This window comes from Diabrotica virgifera, chromosome 5 (genome assembly GCF_917563875.1).
Source record: "Diabrotica virgifera virgifera chromosome 5, PGI_DIABVI_V3a".
NCBI lineage: Eukaryota > Metazoa > Arthropoda > Insecta > Coleoptera > Chrysomelidae > Diabrotica > Diabrotica virgifera.
The window spans coordinates 237,520,143-237,536,763 of NC_065447.1; the positions used below are offsets into that span (position 1 = coordinate 237,520,143).

Consider the following 16,621-nt stretch of genomic DNA (forward strand, 5'->3'; position numbering starts at 1 on the left):
TCTAAAATCATTTACCCACCTAGTATTATTGTAGAATTTAAGACAGTCCAGTGCCTTATAAATAATTTCAATATGAATATTTTTTCCTTTAATTCGCCTTTGATACCACTCCATTTTAGATTTTGGGGAACTTATTTCATTGTGTTTATAGACCATATTTATTGAAGGAACCCAATCTGGAGATTGTTATTATCGATTAAGTCGGCTGGTTTTCCTATAAGATTAAAATGTTAACATTTTCAAAAATCGTTACTGTTGTAATTGTAACTTACCAGATATAAAATGATTACAGCAGACAGGACAGGAAAATTTTCATTTCGCTAGTAAAACCTGTACATTGTATTGCATTTAACCATTGTTGTCTCTCAGATACCTTATTTAGTTCAGTTTAAAAGTGAACTTTATCTTGACTTTATCACAATTACTTTGCATTTTACACTTCAAAACACAACACCAATGAAGCATATTATCTTTCTAAATTAATACTTCCAGAGAAAATGTTAAATTAATCTTTGTACAACACAAAATTACAAAGAAATACAACTAAAATTATCTAAAACTCATTAAGAACAGATAGAATAAGATTTATCTTTTACACCCAGTAGCCATATTGACATATTGATTTAATTTTGAAAACGATTATATTTCAATTTGGTAAATATAACTCCGCACGACCACGCAACTCGAAACACAAGTACGCAAACACGGTTGCGTGAAGCGTGGCTCGCAATCGTGAAATTTACGAGACTTGCTCGACCTGTAGATTCTTGTTTTCTCAACGGTTGATTTTCCTGGTGCAGAGTCCGAATATTGTTTATCAAGCCAAGCTTTGGCTTTAGCAGTATTTTTGTCTCCAAAAAGCAATCAATTATTAAGGTACGAAATACCTATAAATACCTTTATTTAAAATAACATAAGTTGCTTCACTCTAAATGCTATATCTCATAAACTAATAGATCGATAGCTGTTAAATTTATAAACACATCTTTTGAAGGTCAGGGCTGACTAAAAATCATATAGATTTAATACCAGTAGCATTATCTTCTATGTGTCAGCCTACGAACTATTCAGCTCGCCGATTATAGTTTTGCTTCTCTTCTTGGTTTGTTACTTAGTCTTTTGTACTTTTTCTCTCTTCTAATTAATCTTTTTGTATTAAAAAACAACGCAGATATTATGTTGTATTAATTCTTAAAGAAAACTTATAAAATAGATCACATTACATTTCACCAGTTTTGATAACTTTAAGAAGTCCTTCGGCACTGTTGTTATTCAAACAGGTTCTACAAAAATTGATCATGTTTGACGACTTTGATCCCACTAAAACAAATTTATGTAAAAGTATCTACAGTATGTCCCTCTGTAAGTTGTATCCATATGGAAAACTTTTTTATTATTAATTTTACGAAAAAAGTTATTCTTCATAAAAAGCTCTGCATGGTCCAAAACCTAAGATTCAACCATCAGGTATCAGATTTTATGAATATTATACGAGGTATGTCAAAAAGTTTGAATTTCACTCAAGAGTAAAGTAGCTTTATTTTTCACAATATTGAAAATTGCTATTATCAAAAGTTGTTTGGAATTAAAAACTATATTCTAATATGCACTTACATCCTTCTAATTGAAAAAAAAAATTTTGAAAAATTATGGATAACTAACAATATTTTCAGTAATTTTAGTTCTAATAACTCTTTTATTATTAATTTTACGAAAAAACTGATTCGTAATAAAAAGTTCTGCATGGTCTAAAATACTCTAAAACCTACAATACAACCATCTTATGTCAATTTTATAAGAGGTGTGTCAAAAAAGATAAATTTAGATCAAAATTAAAGTACCTTTATAGTTCAAAATATTTCAATAAGAAGGATGTAATTACATATTGAAACATGGTTTTTAATTCTTAATAACTTTTCATAACAACAATTTTCGATATTGTGAAAAATAAAGGTATTTTACTCTTGAGCCAAATTCATATTTTTTGACATACCTTGTATAAAATTGATAAAATTTGACCTAAGATGGTTGTATTTTAGGTTTCAGACCATGTAGAACTTTTTATTAAGAATCACTTTTTTCGTAAAATTAATAATAAAAGAGTTATCAGAATTGAAATAACTGAAAATAATGTTAGTTATCCATAATTTTTCAAAAAAAAAAAAAATTTCAATTAGAAGGATGTAATTACATATTAGAATATAGTTTTTAATTCCAAACAACTTTTCATAATAGCAATTTTAAATATTGTGAAAAATAAAGCTACTTTACTCTTGAGTGAAATTTCAAACTTTTTGACACACCTCGTATAATATTCATAAAATTTTATATCTGATGATTGAATCTTAGATTTTGGACCATGCAGAGCTTTTTATGAAGAATGACTTTTTTTCGTAAAATTAATAATAAAAAAGTTTTCCATATGGATTCAACTTACAGGGACATACTGTATATTTACTATTAAATATTTATATATTCCACTTACCTCTTAGTCTTGAAGCCTTCTGTATAATCGAATTAAGTGTTTTCATGGTTTCAACACCTTCATTATAATTTTGCAATCTGATATTATAACCATTTATTAGTTCTGCATTTATAGTCATTAATTCTTTATACTGATCCGGTAGTGCGTTTCTAGAACACAAATTAAAACATTATCAATGAAAATAATTTTTTTTTTTTTTTCATAAATTAGCAATATTGATTGTTATGAATAAAGCTATAAATATTTAGAAACCTTCAAACAAGCAAACAAAAAGATCCCAAATTGAAATACCAGTTGAAAATACGTCGTATACTGAAAAGAAAGATAAAGCATGGTTAATGTAGGGATAAGATAATGAAAAGTGCTTAACCCTGAAATGCAACAGACTAACACTTATAATATTTTTTCTTCAAACGTCAAATAATGATGACATTACTTATCTAACTTGATCCTGTCAAATTTGATGTCTCCGCCGGCAGCAGTTTTTTTTCCCATTTCTTTACGGCAGAGGGAAAAATGTTGTCATGGCAACAATATGAAACATGTCACAAAGCAACAATACAAATGTCATTAACAACAATTAAACATCATTTTTATTTATAGTAATATTAAAAGTACAATTAGTTAATGAGGCATTTTCAAAATTGAAACCGTGCAAAAATGTTCCCGACTTTTGATACGCATTGGTAATTGTTGATGATACTGATGGTCGAGCACAACCTTCAGCAATCATTCCCGATGTTGGCGAATCATGAGGGTTTCAAATTTTTTGAGCATTATCGTTCTTATTTCTTATTGAATCCTCTATATATCCTTCGGCAACCGTGCTTGATTTCCAGCCCCCATGTCGTTTGAGGCATTTTAGATTTCCGCCTCCATCAATTAAAAGTGTTGCTGAAGTTCGTCGTAAAGAGTGACCCGTGTATGCGCTTGCATCGTTTAAATTTAAATAACTAGCTACTTTTTGGGCTACTGCGCTGATCGAATGTATTCCCATGACGCTTCGGTAACACTTTTCATTTTGGTACTTGATAAAAATCGGTTTTCTGTGAAATTTTCAGGCCGCAGTGATGCATACTTTTTATACAGTTTAATGTAGTTTTGACCAATTATCGTAAAATATCTAATTTGTCGTGTTTTACTGTCTGGGATTTTGATAATTATTACATTTTCTTTATCCTCAATGTCCACAGTCTTCATTTTTACTATTTCGTCGCATCGACAGGCGCCGGTAACCCCAATTAACAAAACAATCTGAAATATTTTTGTAATTTAGTAGAGTATACTACATGCTTTGCAATATAATTTTTTTTACCTTTAATCCTAAATACAACTTATCTGGCGCTTCAAACAAAAATTTATCAAACTCGTCTTTAGTGAAAACTTTAGACTTCTTTGCAGTATATCCTTCGCTTGTCTTTTTCAGAAAGGCACGTAACTTTAAAAATTTGCTTATATCCACATTTTTTCTAATAACTAACTCGGATTTTATCATAGAGTATCGTGACCACATTGTAGAAGATTTCCATTTATTTTCATTTTCCATTATATTAAAATATGCCAGTAAAACGTCTTCGGTAACTTGCCGTACTCCTCTTGTATCGCACCCCTCTTGGAAGTGCTTGTACGCTAACAACCGATACTTTATTCCGGACTTGGAGGGCCCCAAACGTGCTACTGCATCATTAGCCGCGGACTCAATTTCGTTTAGGTTTTCCATTTTCGCACTAAATTTGCGCTTGCGGTTGCAACAACAATAAGCTGTCTTTAATAATTGAAAACAACTGTCAAACAACTGTAACCAGGGAGACGCAAATCCCACCGACGCGACGACTTAATTATTTTAATTTCTAACATCTAGACGACTTTGATGGTTGTCACAGTTAATTTCGAGTAAAAATAGCGTATGAATTGTACTATTTATAGTTGAAAATTGCTACGTTTGAAGAAAAAATAGTATACTTTATTCGGCAAAGAAGCGACTTTTCTTGACTTGCCCTCTATTACGCGCCTCACTTCGTTCGGCGCGTAATATCGGGCGCGTCAAGAAAAGTCATGCTTCTCCGCCTCATAAAGTAATATACTATTTTCTGAAATTAATATCCGCTAGAGAAATTTGAAAAAATCGAAGTTGTTTATCACTGAAAAATACGTCTACAATGAATTTTGTCAAATTTTTTGTAACATAGTTGCGCAAGAGAAAAAATAAATTCAAAAATGGGGACGTTCGTTAAGATACCCTCCAGAAGGCCGAAAATTTGCATGGTACACCATCTAGTTACGGTACATTTAGTTTTAGTCAATTTTAGCTTATCCCTCTATAGCCTTTATCTAAAAATGGATTAAATTTAAATTAATAGCAAAAATCTTACAGATTATTTATCCTGCAATCATCTGCTTGAACAATTAAAGCTCTTATTTGTGAAGTTCGATCAGCAACATCGGTTTCTAATCGCAATCTTGCATTTTGAATGTCTTGTAGTTTTCCCATCAAAGTCGATACCTTTTCTTCTTCTTGGGGAAAAGACGCACTAGACTAAAATATAACATTTCAAAGATCGTTATAAAAATAATTATCGAAATTAAAAAAAAAATACTTTTAGCTTTTTCTTTTTCAGGAGTCGCTGTTTCTTATTTTTCTTTGTCCTTATTCCTGTCAATCGTGTCTTGTTCACCTAAACCTTTCTCTTTCTTAAGTCCTCTGTCACACAGTCCCTCCATATTCTCCTCGGTTTCACTTTACCTCTCTTTCCACCAATTTCTAAAAGCACTGTCCTTCGTCCCACTTAGTTTTTATTTCTACGTCTGAGGTGACCAAAACATTGCAGTCTTTGTTCTTGAATCCTTTTGGAGACTGTACTCAACCCGGCTATTTCCCTAAAGTTAATCCTGATCCTGTCCATTTTAGTCTTATGTGTCTTAACATCTACTGTAACATTTTCGTTTTAGTTACCTCCATCGTCTTTTCTTGAATCTTCTTTATAGGACAGACTTCACCAACGTACACCAACACAGGCCTCACCATACTCGAGTATAATTTTCCTTTTAACCTTTTTTCGATTTTTCGATCACAGCGTATCCAGCTGATTCGCTTCCAGTTAAATTAACCAGCCTGTATTCAATGAACAATTTATTGATCCAGTTTTCCATTTTGTAGGAGCCAAGATGTTTAAATTCACCTGCTCATAATAATGCTTCTCCAAGCAATTCTGTCTCCCACCATTCCTCTTCATCCAACCACATATACTCCGTTTTCGACATGTTGTTCTAACCAGGGGCTTTGGCTCATGCGCACTGGTTCCTGCACTTTTTAACCGTGAATGGTTGTAAATCATTCAGCCGGTGGTTAGAGCAAGGGGACAGTTCCTATGGTTCAAATACTACGAAATAATACCACAGGAAACTGTAAACTCTTTAATGTTAAAGGGAAATCAACATTAAACATAAATAAACAATACTCTGCGAGAGAATTATACTCTACAATAGTTTGTTATTGTGTGTGTGTGTGTGTAGAGGAAAGGGATGGCCTTAGACGCAGTCTATTAGCCACAGAATTTATTTTTATTCATACGCATATTTATATTAGATGTATATAAGATTAAATATCGATATTAGATTCTTTAACGAAATTTATTATAGCATCGAAGACGAGTTTATTATTGCTAGATAACAGGGAACCGATGTTGAGAGGGAGAGGTGTGTTGTGTTCTATTAAGGAATTATATAGTTTAAAAATAGCTGTGCTATTCTTTTGACACTCCAGGAACATGTGGTTAATGTCACCTATGGACATGTTGTCACAGTCACATAACGGGGAGTTAAGTATCCCTAATTTATGAAGGTGCGCCGGAAAACGGCCGTGATTCAATTTTAAGCGAGTTATAACTGAAGTATGTCTTTTGATATAATCAAAAGTCGTATGCGGTATTTTATTTGGAAGTTGTGGATAAAGCTGAAAATAAAGATTTTTCGATGTCTTGCTAAAATTATTGTAAGATTCTGTCCATCTGTCTTTAATAGATTTTTTTAATTTAGTACTTAAGTCGGTATGTGAAAATATTTTTACGAATTTATCTGATTTACAAGCTTCTTTCGCTTCATAATCAACCCTTTCGTTACCGATAATACCGCTGTGACCTTTTACCCATATGAGAATTATTTTTTTATTTTGCTGATTTAATTGGTACAATAAGTTTTTTATTTCACAAATTAATTCTTGATTATATATATTTATTGGAGGTCCTTCAATAGCTTGCAAAACGGACTTAGAATCTGACATAATACAAACAGTTTGAACTGGATTTAGCGTGCACCATAATAGGCTTTTTTTAATCGCCAAGGACTCGGCGCTGTAAATAGAGAATATATCCGCTAGTTTAAATTTTTCGACATGATTGATGTGTGAAACAAAAAATGCTGCACCTATTCCAACCTCACTTTTGGACCCATCTGTAAATATTTTAGTTACATCCTTTCCAAAAGCATTCAATGTGGTGGTGAGTATTAGGTTATTTAAATTAGGGATTTCTGAATATTCAGGGTATATAATTGTTGGCCGAAATATGATACTTTGATAACTATATTGAAATATTGGATATTTGGGACTATTTAATATAAAAATTTCATAATGGTTGGTATTAACAAAGCCATCTGCCAAGGGAGGGGAATTTTTTATCCTCCAATAAGGTGTTGTAAGATTACAAGTGTTAATAAAAGCTATTTTTCGGATCATACTCGTATTAAATGTTCTGTATTTAATTATTTGTTTTTCAGCTAAGTACTGTCTACGTATATTTAATGGGGGTTCTTGTATTTCTGCAAGGACTGCTTGGTTAGGCGATGACATCATTAGACCCATACAAATTTTTAAAGCCTTATATTGTATACGATCAATAGTGATTAGATTCGTTTTGGATGACGCCCCGTATAATGTACAACCATAGTCCAATATGGAACGAATATATGCTTTGTAGAATGTATACGATACAGTAACATCTGCTCCCCATTTTTTTTTGGAAACCACTTTTAGTAGATTTATGCCGTGTTCGGATCTTTTTTTAATATATTTTATGTGGTTAGTCCAAAGCAGTTTTTTATCTAGTACTATACCTAGGTACTTATATTCGTCGACGAATGGAATCGTGAACTCGTCTAGACAAGCAGCTCTAGCAGTTCTAACTCGGTGACGAGTAAAACATACCAAGGCAGTCTTATCCTGAGAAACACTGAATCCCATGTCATTAAACCAACCTGTTATCAAATGCATACATTCATTTAAGTCATCTAAACATTTCTCATATGAACCATGGCTGAAGTAAAAACATAAATCATCCGCGTATTGTATCATGTTGAATTTATCACCTACTAACGTATGCAGATCTGCAGTGTATATATTAAATAAAATAGGGCTCAATACAGACCCCTGAGGTAAACCGTTACATACTGTGTGTGGACCATGTAATACGTTATTATGATCACGTAAAAATATTTTTCTATTATGAAAGATACTTAAGATATTGGTACATACAGTTTTATTAATTCCAATTTTTTCCATCTTTTTTGATAAAATATTTAGGTCAACTACATCATAGGCCCCTGTTAGATCTATGAATAAACATAATGTATATAGGTTTCTGGAAAAACTTATTTGTATATCTGAAACTAAGTGACTCACCGCATCTATTGTTCCCCGTCCTCTGCGAAAACCATATTGAATGCTTGGTAAAAGGGATCTATATTCCACAAAATGTTCTAATCTAAACTTAATTAATCTTTCGAATGTTTTGGTCACGCATGATATTAACGAGATTGGGCGGTATGATGATGGAATTTCTGGATCTTTATAAGGTTTAAGTAACAGACAAATTATAATATTTTTAAAGCAGTCATAATATTTTTGTTTCCTCCACCAGTCATTAAATAATTGCAAAAGAAAATTTTTAGCAGAATATGGTAAGTTATAAATTATTTTATAAGTAAAGCCATCTAACCCGGGAGCTGTGTTCCGACTATTTTTGATCGCTAAATCCAATTCGTCCATTGTGAAAGAAGTAGACAATTCATCTTCATGATTAAATGGGAATTTGTTAACTGATTTAACCACAAAATTAGAAGCAGAAGGAGGACCTATTTTGTTTAGTATTTCCTCTATTAATTTTTTTGAAAGAGGTTTTTTGGGACAATGAAAATTTTTATTATTTACAGCTTTAACGAACTTCCAAATTTCAGTTAGTGGTGTATTTTTATTAAGTTTATTTAGGAAGTTAATCCAGCTACAACGTTGTTTGTTTTTAAATAAACGTTTAGCTTGGGCAGCTACGTTTTTATAAACTAAATAATTATTATGATTGGACAGAATTCTATAATTTTTTAAGGCCGTTTTCCGTTTTTCTACCATCTTACTACATTCCTGATCCCACCAAATTGGTCTTGGGGAAATGGGAGTAAAAGATTTTTTAACAGGCATAGACCGAGTCGCTGCATTGGAAATCATTTCGAAAAATGTTGATGCATTACTTGTGTTATTTTCAGTAAGTAACTGAGTAACATCTTTTTCCAAGAGTGTTTGGAATAATTCCCAGTCTGCGCATGTGTCATTCCACTTAGTGGATGGGTTTATTGAAAAATTTGAAGGCTTAATTTGGATGTCGATAGCTATTGGGTAGTGGTCCGATCCCATAGTGTCATCTAAAACCGTCCAAGTTAATTTATCAACTAAAAAATGAGAGGTTAATGTTATGTCAACAGCTGAATGATTTCCACTAGAGTTAATTCTAGTGGGAGTACCATCGTTTAATACAACAAGGTCTAGATGATCTATTGCATCTACTAAAATTTTACCATGTCGATCATCAGGTATAGGTCCCCACCTATCATGGTGCGCATTAAAGTCTCCGCAAAAAAGAGTATGGGACTTGAACTGCTGAAATAATTGTAGCCAGTCGGTAAAATTGACAATCACGTTAGGTGGTCGGTAAATAGACACTATTGATAAGTTTATAGAAGGTAAAGTAATTGCGCACACTTCTAAATCTATGTTTAACGGCTGGATGATATTAACCTCTTTAAAACCGAGCCCTTGCGCTACAAAAATACCAACGCCACCATAACCATCAACTCTACATTTTTTAACTAAATTGAACCCTTTCAAAAAAAAGTTTTCGTCAGGCTTAAGCCATAGTTCTGATATAACAATGATGTCAATAGTTGTACTGTTAACAAAATTAATTAAACTTGCTTTATTTGATTTTAAAGATCTACAGTTCCACTGCAAAATATATAGTTTGTCTTTTTTAATATTATGGTCAGGAATCGGGAAGGTTAATAATATTCGGATTCAGATCCACTAATATTAATGTCCATTCCATCTGTGTGATTGTCGGTATCAAACATATTATTAACAAATTCTCTTATATCTGATTCTGCAAAAGAAACTGGGCTAGACGGAAAACTTTTTTGAAGTTGTTTAACGAATGTAGATAGTATAAGTACTGACTTTTCTTTATAGTTCATATATTCGTCCCTATAAGGATTAGGAAGAACAGTATTAGCATTTGATTTTAATGGGGGGTTTTTTTTTATTGGTGACATTTCTGTAGTGGGAGATAGTGGGGAAGGTTTTCGTTTTTTGGAAGTAGGAATATTTGTTTTGATAAAGGGTTTCCTTAATACGGCTGAAGAACTCTGAGAAGATGTTTGCCTTACTTCAGGCAATGGTGGAAAGTTGTTAATATTATTTAACACCGAGAACCTGTTATTCGTAATAATTTTGGCATAGGAAGGATTTACATACATATTTTCAGCTTCTTTAAAGGAAATGTTTTCCTGAGCCATAATATGTTTAATTTGTTTTTGTTTTGTGAAAATAGGGCATTTACGAGAGATTGAAGTGTGTTCATTGTTTTTACAGTAAATACAAACATTTTCTGATTGACACTCATCTTCCAGATGATCCAAGCCTGTGCATTTTTTGCATCTGCTCTCTTTAGATTTGCACTGTCTGGCCGAATGGCCATAACGCAAACATTTAAAGCATTGGACAACCGGTTGTACATAAGGTTCTACTTGAAAGTTACAAAGATTAATTTGTATGTTTTGTGGGATTTCATTGCCCAGAAATTGTACTATAATCATTTGTCTGTTAACTAAACTGGAATTTCCGTCTGAGTCTATAATTTTTCTTTTCATTCTTTGAACGCTTACAATTTGTTTATTGGAAATGATGGCTTTTAGTAGATACTCCTCGGAGAAAGTCGTATCAACCATTCTGACGATGCCTTTTTTATGGGTGTAAAATTTAGGGATATATGCTACTAAGTTATTTTGATTTATAACATAATGATTTACTAGCGAATTAGCGGATTCCATAGTTTTAAATATGACTTTTACGCGGTTTATTCCTACCGATTTTATATCCTCCACTTGTTTACTTAATTTCTCCTCCGGGAGTATATAGTGACCAATTTTAATTGGGAAAAGCCTTCCAATATGTTTTTCTTTACTTTCCACGAAAACAAAATAAGGACCTTTATCGCCTGGTCTATAACGATTTTCTAAATCAATAATATTATTATAACTAGAATCAATATTTTCTTTTTCAGTATTGTTCGGACAATTATTTAAATTTAAATCGGGCGGTTTCCCGCCCGTATTTTCCCCCATGGTTTATAAAATATTAGAAATGTTTTTAAATAATATTTGTAAATAAAATATATAAATCGTAAAATCAAAACCAAACTCTTAAATATAAATAGGAAACAATAGTTGAAATACTAGGTATTTCAATTAAAATATAATTAGCAGGTAATATACTTATCTCAGCAAAAAGTAAAAATACCAGCACACGAATTTATGTCCGCACTATTAGACTGATGAATTCGAACTCTAGTTTGTTATTGTTAACAAAGGGTTGAGAAATACATGGTGTGAGCTGCGAGAATAACTACACTACTTACGAACATGAGAGAGAGTGTTAGCAACAAATTCGTTGTGGCTAGGCGTCAGAATCTTGCACATACTCTTCTATTTACACTAGAGTGGGGCACTGCACTTTCATACACTTTACTGTTTTTTGACAACAGAGATACTAAATATAATAAATTGTTTGTAGGTACAGAGCCCTTGAGAGAGTTGGCATCATAGCTTACGCGAGCCAATAGTGCCTAAAACGATCGGCGCTACACTAGGTACATACTGAAACGGTGTCTAATTTGCTACTGGTGACTTACTAAAAAGAACTGAACTACCGGTGGTTCGAGGGGGCGAAGGGGAAAACTACAAGAAATGTGTTGTTTTGGCATAGCAACAGCAACAGCTGAGCTCAAGTTTTGGGAATCAGTGGCTCGGGCCACAACTATTTATCTGTGTTCCATCAGCGGCGTGGGGAGTTATTTTTTCTCGCTGTGCACAGTTTAAATGCAATTTGAACATTCTGCCACCACCGGAAAAGCGGCTATCCATATACAAGGCGGAGAAGACTACACTACGCGACAAACGACAACACGATACCTAACAATTTTACATATATGCATATATATATAACGCAGCTGGTTTAATTTGATGAGGCGACCATGTCATCTGAAGGGAGGGGGCAAACTTTTGTGATGGACCTGGTATATTCACCATTTGTCGTTTTAAGACGTACGACTCTAACCTTACCGTCTTTCCCTGGTATTACCTCTAATACCCTAGCTAGAGGCCACTTTAATGGAGGCGTGTCTTCATTTTTTATTAAAACAACTTGATCTACTTTCAGATCTGTTTGTGGGCGTAACCACTTTGGGCGTTGCTGCAACCTGTTAAGATAATCTTTTGTCCACCTTTTCCAGAATATTTGCTGTGCCTTAGTGCACCTTTGCCAAGATGTGAGTTTATTGTCTAATTGTTCTGAAATATCTTTGTCGGGATACGCGGTTACTGGACCACCAATGAGGAAGTGCCCAGGTGTGAGTGGCTGCAAGTCGGAGGCGTCATTTGATATTGGAGATAGAGGTCTAGAGTTCAATATTGCTTCAACCTGTGCTAATATTGTGTAGAGTTCTTCAAAGGTATAACTAGAGTTACCTAGGATTCTTTGTAAATGGTATTTTACACTTTTGATGGAAGCTTCCCAAAGCCCACCGAAGTGAGGAGCCCTAGGGGGAATGAACTGCCATTGCGTTTCATTCTGTGATAAATATTCTCTAATTGTGTCATAATTACTTTGGGTTTTGAAAAAGTCATAGAGTTCTTTCAGTTGATTTCTTGCCCCTTGAAAGTTCGAACCATTATCGCTAAATATTTTGGAAGGGTTACCTCTACGAGCTATGAATCTTTTGAGAGTCGCTAAGAATGCCTCTGTGGTGAGATTGGAGATAAGTTCTACATGTACCGCTTTCGTGACCATGCAGACAAAAACTGCGATGTAACATTTCGTTACTGGGGCTTTTCTCAATTTTGAAGATTTTACGAGGTAGGGTCCTCCAAAGTCGACACCTACTTTGAAAAATGGGCGGGATGCACAAATCCTTTCTTTGGGGAGATCTGACATAATCTGTTCAGCTACTTTTGCGTTGAATCTGTGACAAATAGTACAAGAATGGATAATGCGTTTAATTTCTCTAAGAGCATTGAGTGGCCAATATCTGAGTCGGAGATTTGAGAGTGTATTTTGCGGTCCTGCATGCCGCAAACGAATGTGTTCTTTTTTGATCATGAGTGTGACAACGTGAGCTTTGGAGGGGAGCAATAGCGGAAATTTTTGATCGAAGGGTATCTCAGCGTTAGCGAGCCTGCCGCCTACGCGGAGGAAATTAGAAGAGTCGAGAAAGGGATTCAAACTTAATAACTGCTTATTTGACAAGGGGCGATTTGCGGAGATTTCTGCAATTTCTTTTGCAAAATAATGCGATTGTATGGCTTTCACTATGCGATCATGCGCTTGAGAGAGTTCAGAGGTGGAGAGCGGTTCAGAATTTTTCTTTTTATTTTTCAGTACTTGAGTGAATCTTAATACGTACCCCACTGTACGTTGAATGGTGGAAAACTTAGAAAAACGAGAGAATAGAGATAGCCAAAAATTTTCAGGCTGAACAAGAGTCGTAAGAACAACTTTCTTTTCTTCGGGTAATTTGAGAGAGGGTGGGGGTAGGTTATTTACTTGCGGCGTTTCAAAGTCTGGGTTTCGTATGAATTCTGGGCCATGGAACCAAATTTCAAAATTACTAGGTTGAAATGAGCCTCTAGACAGCATGTCGGCTGCATTATCTGGGGATGAAACGTGCCGCCACTGGAACGTTTCACACTGACTCTGTATTTGACTGACACGATTAGCTACAAACGTGTTCCATCTACTTGGGTGAGAATTTATCCAATGTAAAGCAATAGTGGAATCAGTCCACAAATTTACTGAGTGAGGGCGGAGATCATTTTCAAATATACTTAAAATTTTTGTAGTCAACTTCGCGAGGAGCAACATGGCACATAACTCTAGTTTGGGGATAGTGATTATTTTCTTGAGAGGGCATACACGACTTTTACTGGAAATTAAGTTACATGAAATACTATTATCTGAGTATTTAACTCTGAGATACAAAGCACACCCATACGCTGATGAGCTGCTGTCAGCGAATCCATGAATTTCAATACGAGAGACATCTTTACTAACTTGCAATTGTCTAGGGATGACGAGATTTTTTAACTGGAGGAGATTTGACACAAAATCTTGCCAATATTCAAGAATAGCGGAGTCACAGATGGGAGTGTCCCAATCAATTTTTTGCAGCCAAAGTTTCTGCATAAGGATTTTTCCATTTACTATGACTGGATTTACTAGACCTAGGGGATCATATGAGGAGCTAATTATCGACAAAACTTTTCTTTTCGTGAGAGGAGTGACTTCTAGAGCAGTGGGGACAGAGATTTTAAATTCATCGGTAGCGGGGTTCCATTTGATGCCTAAAACTTTGCAGGGTAAGTCATCTAAATTTAAATCTTTTTCTTGGGGGTCAGAGTGAGAGATTTTTTGCAACATCTCTATTGAATTGCTGCACCATTTGTGTAATTGAAAACCAGAGTTAGCGAGGGCGGAGTTTAACTGAGTGTACAAAATTTCTAATTCAGAGAGAGAGTGCGCTCCACACAAAATATCGTCAACATACGTTTGGTAGAGGAGCGCATGAGAAGCAAGAGGGAGATTAGTGTTTTTCTGTGCGATGTCCTTTAAAACTCGACAAGATAAGTAGGGAGCAAAAGTTTGACCAAATGACACGGTTAAGAGTTCAAGACATTCCAGTTGATCTGAAGGGGAGTTGCGCCAAAGTATGTTCTGCAAAAAATTTTGTGTGGGGTCTGTTTTGATTTGCCTAAACATTTGACGTATGTCAGCGGTGAGTGCGAGGGGGAAAAGACGAAATCTTAAGAGAATGTCATACAGATCTGGTTGGACCTGATAACCTTTAAGTGCTATATCATTGAAAGAGAGCTTCGAGCTGCTGGGACAAGAGAAATCGTACACGACTCGAGTTTTTGTCGTAACGTGGTCGCTTCTAATGACGGCCAGGTGGGGAACGAAATACTTGTTCTGCGAGAGCGAATTCGTAAGGGTTAGGGGTATGGGTCGAGCGTGACCTTGAGCTACATAATCATTAATAAATTCTTGATAATCTTTCAACAGATTGGGGTTTTTCTGAAGTTTGTTTTCTAGCGATAAGAAACGCCTCTTTGCTATAGAAAAGGAGTCACCTAGCTTGAGGTATTCGTCGGGGGTTTTAAAGGGCATTTTTACAACGTAAGTGCCATTTTCTAAAATTTTAGTGCTGGAGGTGAACAAATTTTCAACAATTTCATTTTCAGGTGCGGAGTGGGAGGAAGTGTCAAGAATTTCTTCTTGATTCCAGAATCTATTTAAGAGAGTATCTAGTCATAAATTTTCTTCATTATGTTCGAGGGAGAGAGCGTCGGAGATACCTGTAAACGCGTAAACTTTTTCTTTGGGGGTATTTTGGAGACAATGTTGGGGGACATTACCAGAGATCACCCAACCCAAATGTGTATTAATTAACGATGGGAGTCCTTTACCTAAATGTAACAACCCATGAGATAATAGCGAGTAATAAATTTCAGCGCCTCCTAAAATTTGAATCTCGGACGGCACTGCAAATGTGCTATCAGCTAAGCAACTGATTAAATGTGCAGGTATATTTAATTTTGCGGGGTTTATACTATACTGTGGCAGACGTTGTGAAATGGTATCGATAACAGAGCAATCAATAACAAATTTCCTATTATTAACTTTTGAGTTAATTTCCAGCTCAACTTTTTCGCGCGAGATTAGCGTTTCTTGTCCGGATAAGCCGGACACATGCAAATTTTGTGTTTCAGAGGGTAATCCTAATTGTTCAGCCAACTTTGTTGTTACAAAACTATTTTGAGAGCCGTTGTCTAATAACATTTTAACAGTCATGGGTTGACCGTTGTGAGAGAAAACTACCACTTCAGCTGTGGCTAGCAAAACTTGCGATTCCTGATTTCTATTTTGTGTAACTGCGTTGTGCGAGCTCGCGTAAGAGACATCGGTTTGTGACCTATAATTTCCACGATTTACATGGTTACCTGCTTGGGGGGCTTGGTTTGGACGCTCTTGTGCGTCTGGCGTAGTACTTTGACGCGAATGTGCGTCCTGTTGCGAATAGCGGCGTGTGCGAGAGTCCGGAGTATGATTTCTTGAATTATCGTGGTAAGAATTATTTTGCCGTATATTAGAGTGCTGTGGGTGAGTGTGATTATTATTCGTATGATAAGTTTGGGAGCGCGGCGCATATTGAGTGTTGGAGTTTGCCTGTGAGTCTAAGTGAATCAAAGTGTGATGCTTTTGGCGACAAATAGAACAACTTATTGTTGACCGGCAATCCTTGATTGAGTGCTGATAACCTAAACAATTGAAACACAGCTTTTTCTGTTTCACACTATTAAATCTTTCGCGAGGAGGGAGAGCGGTAAATCTAGCGCAAGAATAAATTCTATGAGCACCGTTGCAAATCACACAAGTAGCGTTAAAATTCGGAGAACTGGGGCGTGAGTGGGGGCGGTTTCGTGGCGAGGGGGGGCGAGCATTAGATTCACAACTTGCATGCAAGTTAACCTTAGGTTTGAACGCGA

At 35.0% G+C, this 16,621-nt stretch overlaps 1 protein-coding gene across 3 annotated transcripts in view; it reads right to left on the reverse strand.

Moving 5' to 3' along the window:
* Nucleotides 1–1,168: 1,168 nt before the first annotated feature.
* Nucleotides 1,169–16,621, reverse strand: part of LOC114332363 (Bardet-Biedl syndrome 2 protein-like) — a 117,875-nt gene continuing 102,422 nt past the window's right edge. Inside the window, exons 9-11 of one of the 3 annotated variants that reach the window (XM_050651824.1) lie at nucleotides 4,858–5,021; nucleotides 2,486–2,634; nucleotides 1,169–1,320 (exon numbers count right to left, since the gene is read on the reverse strand). In XM_050651824.1, coding sequence (XP_050507781.1) covers nucleotides 1,220–1,320; nucleotides 2,486–2,634; nucleotides 4,858–5,021 — 414 coding nt within the window. In that variant the 3' untranslated portion in view covers nucleotides 1,169–1,219. Of the gene's footprint in view, nucleotides 1,321–2,485; nucleotides 2,635–4,857; nucleotides 5,022–11,439; nucleotides 15,243–16,621 lie in introns of those variants that run through there. The other 2 variants (XR_007698381.1, XR_007698380.1) reach the window with 2 other exon arrangements.